The sequence below is a fragment of the Drosophila eugracilis genome, unplaced genomic scaffold (assembly GCF_018153835.1).
Source record: "Drosophila eugracilis isolate 14026-0451.02 unplaced genomic scaffold, ASM1815383v1 contig_445, whole genome shotgun sequence".
Classification (NCBI taxonomy): Eukaryota; Metazoa; Arthropoda; class Insecta; order Diptera; family Drosophilidae; genus Drosophila; species Drosophila eugracilis.
In genome coordinates this window covers 1132516-1148067 of record NW_024573311.1, presented here as the reverse complement: position 1 = coordinate 1148067, position 15552 = coordinate 1132516, and the positions used below count along the sequence as shown (strand labels likewise).

Below are 15552 nucleotides of genomic sequence, written 5' to 3'. Positions count from 1 at the left end.
GGCTTGTCTACTAATTAAAATGCATGCAATAACCTGAAGCCTTTGTTGCCACATTCTAGCTGCTGTTGTTTTTGTTGTCGCCGAGGCTGTTGCTGATGTTGCTTTTTACTGATGTTGCCTCTAATGTTGTTTTTGTTTTTGTTGTTCTTGTAGCTGTTGTTGTTTTGTTGTTTTGTTGTTGCTCGTGTGCGTAGAAGGACGCAGCAGCAACGTTAACAATTTGCACAAAGTGCTTTGACATGTGAGGGCGGCACAAGGTGGCGGATGAAAACTTTTCTTAAGGCTAACTTATGTGGCAGAAGGGTAAGGGCAGGTTGAGGTACCTGAATTGAAGAAAAATCCCCATCTGGAGGGAAAAAGTATTAGGACAGCTTTAAGGGGTACTTTCGTTGTTGCCTTGCTTGTAATCCCATCTATTGATAGACCCGTTCATGCCGAAAGCAAGTTACATTTTTAATTGTTTATCAAAGGGGGGCTATTTATAAAACAAAAGATTCCGAAATGTCCTTGCTGGCTAATCTCAAGGGAGGACGTGGCTGGGAACTAAGAGAGACATAGACCATGGGGGTCAAAAGGGGACTCTGAAACGGGGGATTTCCCCACACATATATGCATTTTTAATGAAATTTGCCGACGATTTGCGCTCGAAAGCAATTTGAAAGCCCAAAAACCTCGCCAGCAACAGTTGCAACTACATTACACACACATTCTTGTTGTTGCTGGCTCACGTGTGCGGCTTACGAAAAATTAATGCAAATTTGCATAATAAACAAACACAATAAACGGCTAGGATGGCAGGACATGCAGGAGCCAACCGAAAGTTTTCAACTTGCAGCAGAATTGATTAAGTTGTTGGCTGGTGGAAGTTTTGTGTTAATATTGCTAGAACAATTTTCGGCTACATCTTCACCCTCTTCTCCATTTTGAAAATCAAAATATACACATATCATACATAGTATATATATTTTATTGTTTTACATGGTGCTTATCAAACTGTGCATTTTCTTTGTGCCACTCTTTCAACATTGACCTTCTGCATTTGTTTGCCCCCATATGTATGCAAATAAACAACGTTTCCAACTTACATACACACACACACCCACATGGCTTAACACCGACATTGACGTCACCTTTGAATGTTCGTGGGTTTGGGTTAAATTGCCGGCATAGAATTGTAATCAGCTTCGAGCCCAATAAACTGCATGAGTGTAAATTTCCTGAATGTAATCGCCCCCAAATCAAAATAGAGTACTCGGTGGCCTTCGAGGGCTTAGATGGGGCAATCGAGGATTGGGATGGGGTTTTGAGTATCAATACCAAACGGCAGGCAATGGTATAAATTGGGCATAGCCAGAGTTCAACACGGCAGAAATAATTCCAATTAAGACACGAAGGTATAGTGTCCATTTTATTGTCAATATTTTTCTTTCAGATTTATTAGTTACTAAAAGGCGTAAATATATTTCATATTCATAAACATATTTAGTTCTTTGGTTTAAATTTAATTTTTTGCTTTGACGTCTCTCAAGTTTGACTTTTCTTTTGCTTTGAAGTCTCTCAAGTTTGACTTTTTGTGACGAGTCCACAAAACAAACGGATTTTTGGTTTTTTCATGTTTGTCGTTAACATTTTATTTTTATTTTATATTACGAAAACTATTTATTCATGCCGCACACTACTATGGAGGCTGAATTTGAAATGTATGCTATATAGATCGGAAATGTTTAAAGAACAGGCATCAAAGAACATTTACACAAATACCTTAAATTCTTAATTGGATTTAAATTCAATGTTTACCGAATTAATAAAGCGTACAAAAAAAATCTTGTTAATTTATGCAATTTGTATTACCTTTCTATTATTTAAAACTCTTAAATATCTATGATCGTTTACAAGCGTATTAACTATTAATTTGAAATTAACCGCCGATAGCTTCCAAAATCAACCCTGTTTACATGCCCTCTCGTTGTTTAGTAAGCAAAAGGGTTATGATAAAATAAATTAAAAATAATGAAATGTACCTTAATTTAGGTTACTTTATAATAAATTCAAAATTATAAAATATTTTGATTATTAATAAGAACAAATTATATTAGATATAATTCATAATTTTCATAAAGTAGGGTTTCAAACCATTAAGGGGAAATTGCGCCTAGAGTTCAAAAGCAGAAAGCAAAAACGAACGAGAAGAATAATGCTTAACTGGTTCGTGACAATGCTGTCGGAGAACTAGTTTCGCCGCTCAAATGAGCGCAGCGACTAGGGCTGCATTGCCACCCTCGAGCTGCACAAAGAAAAATAATTTACTCGCCAGCAGCGCATTGGCGTTTTTTCATTTTTTAAAGTGTACTTAAGAGTTGTTAATATTTTTCACAGTGCTCGGGCCCGACCACAACAAACAATAATAGCCGAATATAAGTGTGAGTGAAAATGCAGCTAACTGCAATCGGCGCAAAACAGAGTGGACCACAGCACCCAAAGCCCAAATCGAAGAAGTCGAAATCAGGCGAAGCCATCATTAGCGAGACATTTGTATTTGTCTGACCCCAGCGGTGTCTGAGAATCTGAATCGGAGAGAAGAGGAGAGAAAAGAGAACTCAAGGAAGCGCCACTCGACCGAACCGATATGGGTAGGTGTATATGGTGTACGGTGGTACATATGTAGGTGTAAATATGTAGTCGTGTATCGTCCGATATCGGTGGGTTAAGGTGGAGCCCCATTTCGGGGTACAGCCGATGCAGCCAACTAGGAGCATTTCTGCGTGATGCGCGCACTTCCAAGTCGCTGTCCTGCCTACCTGCCTCGCCTCCCCCGACACTCGCCCACTAACTCGACGAACGCAATGCTACCAGGGTTGCAACACAGTGTCGCTAATCGCTTGCTATTGTCGTTTTTCTTGTTGTCGTTGGTGGACAAGAACAAATTGAGAAAAGGGCAGGAAAGAATATCGAACAAAGGGCTCTAAATCGATAGTTTACATCTAAAATAAAAGCAACTTAAACTTTATCTTATGAATAATTTGGAAATGCTTCGAATGTTATAATATTGTTTTTTATTAAAAGGTTTGAATTTATAGCCGATAGTTGTAACCGTTGTGCCTCTATCTATGCCTCTGTATTATTCTGTTGGTGAAACTATCTATTTAAACTTAAGTTTACCTGTAGAAATAAATCCAATCAGACTATTTGGAAAGGCATTACATCAATACATTTTAAATATAGTTTAAATTACAATAAATTTACACAACAGTTACCCAAGTAAATATAATAAATATTAAAGAAAGCTAAAAGTACATTGCTTATTGTTGAATATAATAAAACGAGTTTAAAAATATCGCGTCAAGTGCATTCAAACCAAGGCTTGAAGCGTTTCATCCCTGGTAGGCGCATACAAACCCAAACCAACTGAAAATCAAATTTGCATTTGTTTACATTTTCCCCTTTATTATCTATTCTTCATTTTCCATTTGCAGAGACTGAGTCGATGGCTCCCAGCAGTAGTGCGGCGGCTGCAGCCACCAAACTCCTGGTAGAGATCACCACAGATGGGGTACCCAAGTTGCATTGCCCGGTGTGCAACAAGGCGCTGGTCTCCCTGGCCGGATATGTAAAGCACGTAAAAAAGCATCAGCCGCCGGGCGGCTTCGAGTGCCGCCACTGCGATGCTCGTTTTTGCCACGAGGAAGAGCTCACCCAGCATGCCAAGGATGAGCACGGAATCACCGGTCCGGCTGCTGGCCAGGAACGCAAACCCTTTGTTTGTGAAAAGTGTGGGGCAGAGTACAAGTACCAAGAGGCATATCGACGTCACATCAGGACCAAGTGTGGCGAGGAAAAGCTACCCAGGGTAAGTAGAATGAAGGAAGAACATAAGTTATGATATTAATCTCAATACCAACCCCCTCAGGAGGAGTCCCGCCCAATGGAGTGCAAATGCTGCTACACCCGCTTTTCAAGCGGCTCTAATCTATCCAAGCACCGACGCAGTCGTCCAGACACATGTGGCCAACCGGAGTACGATTCGCCTGGAAATTCAGGGCAAAAGAAGCGAAACTCTTTCCGCAAGAAAGGTAGAAATAGGGACTCCGATGATGATGATGATGATGATGATGATGATTGATTATACGACCACCGAAGAATCGGACAGCGACGATGACATTCCTCTGGCCAGCCGGCTGAAGACGAAGCTCAAGCAGGAGAGCCAGAACTCGGATTCGGGCGACGAGTGCCCCGACTTCGAACCCAATAATAGTGAGGACGATGCTGATGCATCCGGATTCCAGCTGCCTCCGCCGGCCATGGTAAAGGTAGAGGCCTTCGACGAAGAGGATTTTGAGTACCAGGACGCCAGCATGTATGTGAAGACCGAGAGCACTGATATCTTTAGCAACGAAAAGGATAAGCTTCTGGATGTGCTACTCAACGAGGGCGATGGCCTAAAGCCCTTCGAGAGCTTGAAGGTGGAGCAGGGCGCTGGTATCCTAGACGAGATCGCGGCCGTGCCGCTGGTGGAGGTAGCCGAAGAAGATGTCTTGGCACTAAGAGGCCACCACAAGGAGAAACCAATAGGGGTTAGAAAACGAGGCCGACCGCCAAAGGAAAAAATTCCGGTCGTCAAGAGGAAGTATCGCAAGCGAAACGCACCAAGATCGCCCTCGCCTGAAGACTCTTCGGGTACTCCAAAACGCGTAGCTAAGATCAGCAAAAAGGAACTGAAGGAGCGCCTTAAGATGATCAACAAGATGGAGAAATCCTGGAAGTGTCCACACTGCGTCAAAATCTACCACATTCGCAAGCCCTATGAGAAACATTTGCGCGACGACCACAAGTTAAACGAGGCGGAAATGAAAGAGATATTTAAAGATGTTGATGTGCATGCTAAGCTGGACGAGGAGGTCTTTAAGTGTCCCATATGCAGCAAAATTTATCTGGTGGAGAAGCGCTTGGTCACCCACATGAAGGTTCACGGCGAGGATGGCAAGTTAACCTTTAAGTGTCCGTGCTACTGCAACCTGTTCTTCGCCACCAAAGGAGCAGGCCACGGAGCACGCAAGAGCCCAGCACAAAGAACTGCTCTACTGTGAGAAGTGCGACAAGTACATGACCGGCCATGACAGTCTCAAGAACCACGAACGCAATTTTCACTCAAAGAAGGAGCCGCGTAGCCAACAGCGGAACCTCATCTGCGATAAATGCGGCAAGAAGTTCACCGGACGCACCTCGCTCTCAGACCATGTGCGTTCCGACTGCGGCCGTCTCCCGCTCTATGGCTGCAGTGTCTGCGGCAAGCATTTGTCCACAGCTGGGTATGCGTACACTATATATTTATATTTTTAAAAACGTGTTAATAACTTATCTTATATCCCGCAGTATTCTAAAAACCCACATGCTACTTCACAAAGCAGACACCCCATACCAGTGCGACAAATGCGGTAAGACATTCAAAGTGAAGGCACAGTACAAGTCGCACTTGAAAACGCGACACACTGACTACAAACCGTACAAGTGTCACCTCTGTCCCAAGGAATATCCGTACAGGGAAAGTCTGCTCACCCACATGACCGTGCATACGGGCATAAAGCGTTTCCTGTGCAATAACTGTGGTAAGCGCTTCACTTGCATCTCGAACTTACAGGCCCATCGTAAGGTGCACGCCGACACATGTGGTCAATTGCCTTTGAATGCCAAGGCTACCCAGTACATGGGCGTGCAGCGTGGAAAACTCTTGATGGGAGCCAAGCCAGAGGCAGGCATGGAGTACGAAGAGACCAAGACTCTGATCGCTCAGGACGTCATCGACAGGGACATGCCCATGGCACAGGAGCTGAACTTCCCATCCGACGGCTCGGCGCCACTGGCTACAGTGCCCCTGAACTATGCCTCCACGCACTTGGTGCCCCACATCGTACTTCAGACCATGCAAGCCGAGGCCCGGCGATTGGAATAACTTCGGAACACATTCATTTAGCGATCCCACTTAATAAAGATGCTTTTGTAAACGGATGCGTATTCTACTGTACAACAAACGGGATGATAACTACATAATATCTACTTAATGACTGGATTAATTAAATAACATAAAAATTAAATAAGCTACATAAAATTGATGTAGTAAAAGGTTTAATGCCATACGGACCTGTCAAAAACATTAAAGAAAAATAAATTTTCCTTACAAAAATTTGTTTTTTTTTTTTTTTTAATTTTAGGAATTATGATTACTACAAATTGCGATAATAAGCAATTACCTTCTAATAGGGGAAACACATTTTTATTATTGACTAACCTTACAAACTATCTGGTTTCACAACACACTAGTTCAGTCTGAAATAGGGCTGCTGGTATCGACCTATTGGCATTCTATTCTTGGACCTCAGACGGCGTACAGCCTCACGGATGAATTTAGGTTGCAGAGCACCAGACTCGCCTTGAGCTTCCATCACGTCGAGGGCCTCTTCCACCACCTCCCCAACGAACACTTTTGCAATGCCGGACATGGCGATCACGACGTTCTGAGACACAGAACATCCAGTTATGGTCTGCATCAGACGCTTGACGGCGGCCTTGGGAAAGGCTGACCGACGGTACATCTCATAGCGATCTAGTTGCTCCTCCGTGAAGTTAGAAACGAGGACTCTGGGAGGGATGACAAAGTTGTTTAGAGGATGTGAAAAGGAATTGCCTTCTGGCACACACTCACTGCATTCGCTCCCGCTCCTCCTCCTCCAGTTCCTTCTTGGTCTTGAGCTTCTTGTGCGCCGGCTCTCCTGAATCCCCGTCTCCGTCCGTGTTTTTGTTGTCCCCATCCACATCTTTACCCTCGCGGTCTGCGTCGTTTCCCGGATCCGAGGTTTCACTGTCTTTCCGTTCGCCAGGTGCCGCTTGGAAAAATTTAAGGTCGACATCGTCACTGTCGCTCAGGGAATTGTTCTTCTGCTGAGTGGGAAAAAGGATTTCGTCCATTTGAGTGGGATTTTTAAGAGCACCAGCGAATATAAACAAAATAAACCAGGGCTGGAAGCAGCGCTAATGCACTTTGTTCATGTTTTGCAACACTAGTTTCGAGATACCATAAGCGGATATAAAACCAAGTATCGGTAAAATGCCTTATCACATTTAAACAAACAAAATACAATTTTGCATTAAAAATTTAGGTAGATTTATATCAAGTTAATTAAAATTTAATTGAAAAAATTTTTCTACGGCATTTGTTAAAAAAAATAAAAGTCAGTGTAAAATATTTTTTAAATATTTGTCCTGTTTAACTTTTCTAAATTCAAAATCGAAGCAAGCCCGTCCCATCGCTCTAAAGTATTAGCCCAGATAAATGCGGAAACTGCCAATTTAATTTATAAGAGAACAAGCATTATTCAAGAAATCAAGAAGCATAAAAACATTTTAAAAGGGGCTTCAAGACTGGAATATTCTTTTTGGTTTCGATAGTCCACCGCTCGTTGTGCAACACTGGCATATGACACCTCGTGTTTTTGTTCTTTTCTCCGCATCGGCATCGCCAGGCGCGCTTGATTTTGCGTTTATTTAATCGTTTAACCAGCTACCGACACACTCCGAAATGTCAGCAACTGAGACCCTAAATGTTGAGGCGGCTACGCCCGAGATTGCCGATGAAGCCAAGAAACAAAAGAAGCCCAAACCGAACAATAAGAAACTTCGCCAAGGTGAGTGACCTCATGTGAGCAGTGCGCTGCGGTAATTGCAATTTCACAGCCCACTCTGCCACAACCACCCACCACCCACTAAACAACCCATTAACCCACAGAGGCGGCAGCCAAAAAGGCCTCCGGGGAAGGCGGTGACGAGGAGCTGACCACAAACGGAGAAGCCAAACCGGCAGCACCGGCTGCTCAACCGGCAAAAAAGAAGGGGAACAAGGGGAAAGAAGAGCGGACAAACAGATCCGCCGACCATACCCATTGCCAAACTCTATCCGGATGGCAACTTCCCCGAGGGCGAGATCGTGGAGCACCCCACGCCCAAGGATCTTGCGGACGACCGCACAGCCAAGGATCGTTTCACGTCGGAGGAGAAGCGTGCCCTTGACCGTATGAACACGGAAATCTACCAGGAGCTGCGCCAGGCAGCGGAGGCCCATAGGCAGACTCGCCAGTATATGCAGCGCTATATTAAGCCGGGCATGACAATGATTCAGATCTGCGAGGAGCTGGAGAACACTGCCCGCCGTTTAATCGGCGAAAATGGCCTCGATGCAGGATTGGCCTTCCCTACAGGGTGCTCTCTAAACCACTGTGCCGCCCACTACACGCCCAATGCCGGGGACACCACCGTGCTGCAGTACGACGATGTGTGCAAGATTGATTTTGGCACCCACATCAAGGGTCGGATCATTGACTGCGCCTTTACGCTGACCTTCAACAACAAGTACGACAAGTTGTTGCAGGCTGTCAAGGAGGCCACCAATACGGGCATTAAGGAGGCTGGCATTGATGTGCGTCTATGCGATATTGGTGCCGCCATTCAGGAGGTTATGGAATCTTACGAGATCGAATTGGACGGCAAGACATATCCCATCAAGGCCATTCGCAACTTAAATGGACACTCCATCAGCCCGTACCGTAAGCATTAAAAATGTCTCCTTAATTTTTTTATACCTTTTTGGTAAACTTAATTTTTATTTGTGCTATAATTTAGAATTCAAATTTTGTGAGACATTATTTAATTATTAAATTACATTTGCAGGCATCCATGCCGGAAAAACGGTGCCAATCGTTAAGGGTGGTGAATCCACTCGCATGGAAGAGGATGAGTTTTACGCTATTGAGACTTTCGGCTCGACTGGTCGCGGTTTGGTCCATGACGATATGGATTGCTCTCATTACATGAAGAACTTCGAGCTGCCATTTGTGCCGCTGCGCCTTCAGTCTTCCAAGCAGCTTCTAGGCACCATCAACAAAAACTTCGGAACCCTGGCCTTCTGCAAGCGCTGGCTGGACCGCGCTGGTGCCACAAAGTACCAAATGGCCCTAAAGGATCTGTGCGATAAGGGCATTGTGGAGGCCTACCCACCGTTGTGTGACATCAAGGGTTGCTATACTGCTCAGTACGAACACACCATCATGCTGCGACCCACCTGCAAAGAGATCGTTTCCCGAGGCGACGACTACTAGTGGGTAGAGGATCTGGATGTTGATTACTATTCGGCGAGATATGGCTTGCATTATATACGGTTTTTGATATAAGTTCATTCTATTGTTGATTATTTGTGAGCGAAAGATGCCCGAATTATATATACAGTATATTATGCTCAGAATATAAGATGAATGAGATTAAAAAGATCTTAATATGGTAGATTCTTAACACCCTTGGGCATAAGTTCATTCCAGTAGAGGCTGTGAGATAAGTTTCGTTTTTTGGGTTTTTTAACCGAAAGTGATCTGAATATGTATACAAACCCTTTACCGGTAAGATAGTAAATAATCTCTATGTAACTGACTATGCTAAATCCATACATAAGCGAGAGAATTCCTCCAAAACGATCTGCGGTGGTTTTATAATAAGAATCTAATACAACAGCATACAACATTACTTACTCAGAAGAACAACCCAAGTGCTCACCAGTTGCGATTTAGTGGCTTGTGCAAAACGCAGTTTAAAGAATAGTTTAATTATGGCCAGTGGTCGCTCGTTGGTCAACCCCTTGCTGGAATTATATATTTCCAATGTTATAGAACAAAGAACTCATTCAATATCCCTTACAGCAAACCGTTTAAGTAGCCGGTACTATTAAGGGTACGCCTTAAGGGCGCCACATTGGTAGTAATGCCCATGCTTACTCCGTTGCATGAAGGCAGACAGTGCTCGCATTGGCGTTGAGCCAAGTGCTCATCTTTTTTCTGCAGATAGGAGAACTCACTGTAGCCATACCAAATGCTTTTCCATCTCATCAAGCAGGGCAGATCGGGTAGCATGCAGTAAGCGATGTCTATAGAACTGCCAACCATGGGTGGAGAGATACAGCCACAATGATCAACCATGCTCCTGATGCGGCATACCAGAAGGCACTCATCCAGAGAGTAGTATGACCTGGAAGGAGGATGTTCTCGCAGGCTCTAATGACTAAGGATGTGTACTTACTGGTTTAGCAATCGTCTACCTTCTTCAGGAAAGTAACATCGTCGCTTTTGCGGTGAAACAGCCCGAACCCCATTGCTTGAGCTAAAAAACATCGGTTGAATGGGAATCTCCACTATGGTGCTATGATCCACAAGGACTTCTCCTAAAGTTGTGGATTGGATGGTGGCATAGTCCTCTTGTGGAAAAATTGTTAGCTTAGAAATTTAAGAAAGTGAATGGGTTTTTAGAGAAAATATATATAAATATTTATTATAAGTATTTACTATAGTTTTTGGGCTTGGAAAGTTAGTTAAACACGCGAGATTTACCGATAAAAATGTTTACACTTAACGGGTAGTTGTGGCTAACACCAAAAATCTAACTTTTATTTTTAAAGTACCTACATACGTGCTTTTGGTTTTTACGCGTTGGTATACTAAACTTTAGTATTTTTAATTTAATTAGTAGAGATTAATTTGATCAAATAAACATGAGATGATAAATAAATTAATTTGATTAGGCCAAATTAAGATGAGATAAGCAATCCCAAGCTACTACCCCCTTAATAATAAGTGTAAAAAGAGTTGTTAAAATACAGATTTAAATTATCCATACTCACATGAAAAGCGTTATTGGTATGAAAGGTGTTTGTTTGATCTTCCTTCGGAGTATCCTGCAGAACAAACTGAACGCTATTCAATATAGAATTCGATTCAAATACCACCTTTGGGACAGCTTTCATCTCAGCATCCTCTTCTGCTCGCTTGTTTCTAAATATCTTTAATATCTTAAAACCAATTAAGGGGCTACATTGGTATAGACTTACGCAAATCGGGAATAGCTTTTACGTTGGTAGTTAAATATGCAACACACATTCGTAGAGGTTGGTCGTTTCAGGAACATTTGACTGGTGTTGACGGGCGCCCCGAAGACAATGCCTTTGATTACCAGTTCCCCGCAATCGGGGGACAAGCCACTTAGTATATCGCTCACCGAGTATCCACTGTCGTTGTGGTAACTAAAGAGCAGCCAGTGCAGCCGATCCAGCTCCGAGGCATTCCAACGTTCAGTTTCGAGGGGGTTCAGATAGAACTGAGCCAGCACCAGCAGGCGATCGGCCATATCGTCCACATCTAGGGCCACCGCCTGCAGAGAGGAGTTGCCCTGGTGATGGAATCTATTGGGGGCGTGGAGTGTTACGATCAGAAATTAGTATGCCTCACTGCACTCGTGTGGGGTATAAAAGGCCCACGGCAAGACTAACCCTGGACTAGTGCCAATATGAAGCTTCTACTGGTGCTACTGTCGGTTAATATTCTTACTTTTTGTTTGACTGAACGCCTGAGGTTCGATAATTACAAAGTTTATAGAGTGAGCCCATGGAAGGCGAATCAACTGGAGGAACTTCAATCTTTGGAGACCAAAAGCGAAGATGCTATAGTTTTGAACAATTTACATCTTGGTCCAACGGATTTTCTAGTAGCTCCAAGTTACGATGAAACTTTTCTTAAGTTCCTCAAAGGCTTGGAACTTTCTCCTGACCTTATCGATGGGAACGCCCAGGCCAGCTTATCCTTGGACATAGAGCCCGTTGCGGATGCTAACCGACGAAGTGATGATTACTCATGGAGTGAATACCATGAACTTAATGACACACATCGTTGGATGCAGAATCTTGTGGCTAAGTACCCGGACATCGTTAGTGTCTTTGTGGCGGGTCAAAGTTATGAGGGACGTGAGCTTTTGGGACTGAAAATTAATCACAAAAATGGTAGAGATGAAAAACAATCAATTTTCTTGGAGGCTGGAATGCATGCTAGGGAGTGGATAGGTCCTGCCACAGCCACCTACTTTGCCAACGAGTTGCTAAGTTCCCAGCAGTCACAGATCATGAGTCTATCCAGATCTTTTGTTTGGTACATTCTTCCCCATGCAAACCCAGACGGATATGTCTACACCCACAAAACGGTGAGTTTTAATTTTTCGGAGGGACATTATTTTAAAGTTTTGTCAATAAAGTAAAGTTGGTAGTAGGTTTTTGTCAAAAGTGCAATACTTTTATCTTATTTATATATAAAATTAGAATTTAATCTGCATTATACACAATAGAACCGCATGTGGCGCAAGACACGAAGTCCCCAGGACAAGAACTGTGTTGGCACGGATCCAAACCGGAACTGGGATTTTCATTGGCGTGAGGTGGGAGCAAGTTCTGATCCGTGTTCAGAGTCATATGCCGGACCTAAGGCCTTTTCTGAACCTGAGGTGGAGTCTCTCTCCCAGTACCTAAAAACTCTGCCGGAGCCCATGTTCATGTACCTCTCGCTGCATTCCTTCTCTCAGTTGTTGCTATATCCCTATGGACACACTTCCACTCTACCAGTAAACCATAAGGAGCTGGAGAAGATCTTCAACGTTGCTGTTGGTGCAATGAAACGGCGTTACGGAACTCGATATACTGGAGGAAATGTTTACGATGCTATTTATCCGGCAGCTGGCTCTAGCATGGATTGGGTTTACGGTGTGCTCAACGTAAAATACTCCTTTTGCTATGAGCTGCGTCCCTCCGGTTACAGTTTCTGGACCGGCTTTAGACTTCCCGCCTCCCAAATTATACCCACGGGTCAGGAGACCACAGACTCGCTGGTGGAAATGATTAAAGCAGCTGCTCAAATCGAAGGTTATAAAATTGAATAAAAGAGAGAGATTTTCTTCAAATATTTAAGAAGTAGTATTGATAAGATATGAAAGAAAGAGATCTGTTTAGAACACAAACTAGAACTAACCTTGTTTGATTATCGAAGATAACTTTGACTGGCTGATTAGATGAATGGTAAAAATTCGCTTAGTAAATTATCAATAGAAAAACAAATGATTTGATTAAATGTTTTATCAATCTTACAATCTGAATTGATACTTTACTTAAGAATTGAGTGGTACATATAAATGATGATACAACATAAACAATAGCTAAATTTAATGACGAAGCTGCCATTTTAACAATGAATATCAGCAATTTAGAAATGGGATTTTTCCAACTACGAATACTTAGATAAGGTACTATCGGTTTGCCCCTTGCTTAAGGGAAAAATAGTACAAATTTCCTAAGAATATGTTCAAATTTAATTTAAATTAATTATATAACCAACTGACAGAAAACCTAAAAAATATATTGACAAAAACGCTTTACTTTTTAATGGCAAGGCTAATGGAATCATTATTTAATGAAATGGCAGTTTTCTGATGAGCTCAAGAAGTCATGAACCGAGAGCAAGTTGGGAATTATAGTGATTTACCAGGCACAGCCGTTGAGACGGCGATAAAGGTGTTCCACGACGATTTCATAGATTACTCCTATATTTACTGCCCGAGCAATTGTCAAAGGCAGTCGCGGACCGTAAATCAGATTCAGTTTGTGGATTGTGACCGCTCTTATCGGGGGCCTATAAAAGGAAGTGGTTCATCAGTTTGTGGCTCAAACCAACGACAACCATGTCGCTGACAAAGTGCCTTCTTTTTGCCCTCCTGGCCATCGTGGCCACCTCATCCGTGAGTGCCGAACGAGTTCGCTATGATAACTACCGCATGTACAAGGCGACTACAGAGAATGCCAAGCAACTGGCGGTTCTGAAGGATCTGGAGGGATCTAGTGACTCGATCATGTTCTTGGACGGAGTTCACATTGTGGGCGCTGATGTCCAGATCGTGGTGGCTCCCCACAAGGTGCCCGACTTCTTGGAGATCTTGGGCAAGGCTGAAGATCAAATACGAACTAAAGTCGAGCGATGTTCAGAAGTCTATGGACGAGGTCGAAGAGAAGGTTGCCATCAAGGGACGTGCCACCAGGGCCTACAACTGGGCTGAATACTATGAACTCGATGATACCTACGCCTGGCTTCAAACCCTGGCTCAGCAAAACCCCGGAGTAGTCACCCTCATTGAGGGCGGCAAGTCCTACCAGGGCCGCTCCATTCTCGGCGTTAAGATCACCAAGGGAGGCAAAAACAAACCCGGCATCTTCTTGGAGGCCGGTATCCATGCCCGTGAGTGGATCGCTCCGGCTGCCGCCACCTACATCATCAACCAACTCCTGACGTCCGATGAGGAATCCATTAAGCAGCTGGCCGAGAACTACACCTGGTACATCTTGCCCCACGCTAATCCCGATGGCTACGTTTACACCCACACTACTGATCGCCTGTGGCGCAAGACCCGTACTCCCTACGGCAGCTGCTTCGGCGCCGATCCCAACAGGAACTGGGGCTTCCACTGGAACGAGGTTGGTGCCAGCAGCAGTGCCTGCTCTGACACCTATGCCGGACCTTCCGCTTTCTCCGAGGTCGAGACCCTGTCGCTGTCGGAGTTCATCAAAACACTAAATATCAAGCTATACATCTCACTGCACGCCTACTCCCAGTACCTTCTGTATCCCTATGGTCACACCTCCGACCTGCCCGATAACGTTGACGATTTCGTGAAGGTCTACGACGCAGCCATTGCTGCCGTGAACAAGCGCTATGGAACCAAGTACACCGGAGGAAACATTTACGATGCCATCTATCCGGCTGCTGGAGCTAGTGTGGACTGGGCCTACGGAACCCAGGATGTGCGCATGTCCTTCTGCTACGAATTACGCCCCTCTTCCACCTCCTACTTCACTGGATTCAGGCTTCCTGCTGAGCAGATCGTTCCGGCCAGTGAGGAGCTGCTTGATTCGATTGTGGCTATGACCGCTGAGGTCAACAACTTGGGCTACTTCAACTAAGCGACTTACTAATAAAGTACTCACAGTTTTACGGCATAAATTCGGAGCAAGCGTTTACTGATTTTGTTTGCGGTGCATACTCCAACCGCTGGAAAGGGGCTGTTGGCTACATGAACTAGGTCGGGTGCTATATGGATTTCGGTGGGCTGCACCAGGTACTCCTGGGTGAGATTAACAATCACAATGTGGGTGTAGATCACAATAGCGGTGAGCAGTGCTAGCCAAAGGGTTCTGCAAATAGAAAATCATGTGCTTGGTAGTGGTAAGTATTGCAAATATGGAACCTTTGGTTGAAAAATGGTTGAAAGATATATTAAGACCCTTGATATATCCTCAACATTATAAAGCTGAATAGGTTTAATATATAGATTATCTTTTATTGCTGTTATAGAACTATTACAAATATATCGATTTTGAAGCTGTCTGTATTTAAATTCGTGAATCTTTTCCATTTTAAACTATTCTTCAAGGTACATTACTAATAACTACAACTCATTAATATGGCTCCCAACTAGCTAGCTAGGCCTTTCCAACTCACTTGGCATAACGAACAGGTGAATGATAAAGGAACGGATGCAGTCCATTGATGCAACTCTGCCGCAAAAACTCACGGAACAAGCGCCGATAGAGAGACTCCTCCACTCGAGCCATTGTGTTTGTAGAGTGCTCCAGTCCAGACGATTTATAGTGCTAGCTAT

The 15552-nt window shown here is 43.8% G+C and overlaps 6 protein-coding genes across 6 annotated transcripts; 4 read left to right on the top strand and 2 right to left on the bottom strand.

Annotated features, from left to right (window-relative positions):
* The first annotated feature begins 2262 nt into the window (after positions 1-2262).
* Positions 2263-6178, top strand: LOC108111059 (zinc finger protein Xfin). The gene is given in 6 exon segments (XM_017220388.2): positions 2263-2630; positions 3474-3847; positions 3908-4123; positions 4125-5027; positions 5029-5306; positions 5371-6178. Coding segments are annotated over 6 exon segments (2352 nt in total). The 5' UTR covers positions 2263-2626; the 3' UTR covers positions 5948-6178.
* LOC108111060 (transcription initiation factor TFIID subunit 11) lies at positions 6164-7036 on the bottom strand. Its single transcript, XM_017220389.2, has 2 exons — positions 6698-7036; positions 6164-6633 (listed from the first exon to the last, which is right to left on the bottom strand). The coding sequence occupies exons 1-2, from the start codon at positions 6958-6960 to the stop codon at positions 6312-6314; spliced, it is 585 nt and encodes a 194-aa protein (XP_017075878.2). The 5' UTR covers positions 6961-7036; the 3' UTR covers positions 6164-6311.
* Positions 7037-7456: 420 nt separating this feature from the next.
* On the top strand, positions 7457-9324 carry LOC108110938 (methionine aminopeptidase 2). The gene is given in 4 exon segments (XM_017220231.2): positions 7457-7676; positions 7778-7890; positions 7892-8591; positions 8716-9324. Coding segments are annotated over 4 exon segments (1347 nt in total). The 5' UTR covers positions 7457-7570; the 3' UTR covers positions 9144-9324.
* Positions 9303-15514, bottom strand: LOC108110936 (sodium channel protein Nach). The gene is made up of 8 exons (XM_017220229.2): positions 15393-15514; positions 14879-15085; positions 10916-11266; positions 10709-10859; positions 10111-10304; positions 9733-10059; positions 9567-9676; positions 9303-9513 (listed from the first exon to the last, which is right to left on the bottom strand). The coding sequence occupies exons 1-8, from the start codon at positions 15503-15505 to the stop codon at positions 9314-9316; spliced, it is 1653 nt and encodes a 550-aa protein (XP_017075718.2). The 5' UTR covers positions 15506-15514; the 3' UTR covers positions 9303-9313.
* Positions 11365-12942, top strand: LOC108110940 (zinc carboxypeptidase). The gene is made up of 2 exons (XM_017220234.2): positions 11365-12057; positions 12199-12942. The coding sequence occupies exons 1-2, from the start codon at positions 11371-11373 to the stop codon at positions 12784-12786; spliced, it is 1275 nt and encodes a 424-aa protein (XP_017075723.2). The 5' UTR covers positions 11365-11370; the 3' UTR covers positions 12787-12942.
* Positions 13558-14894, top strand: LOC108110939 (zinc carboxypeptidase A 1). The gene is given in 2 exon segments (XM_017220233.2): positions 13558-13848; positions 13850-14894. Coding segments are annotated over 2 exon segments (1272 nt in total). The 5' UTR covers positions 13558-13581; the 3' UTR covers positions 14855-14894.
* Positions 15515-15552: the final 38 nt, after the last annotated feature.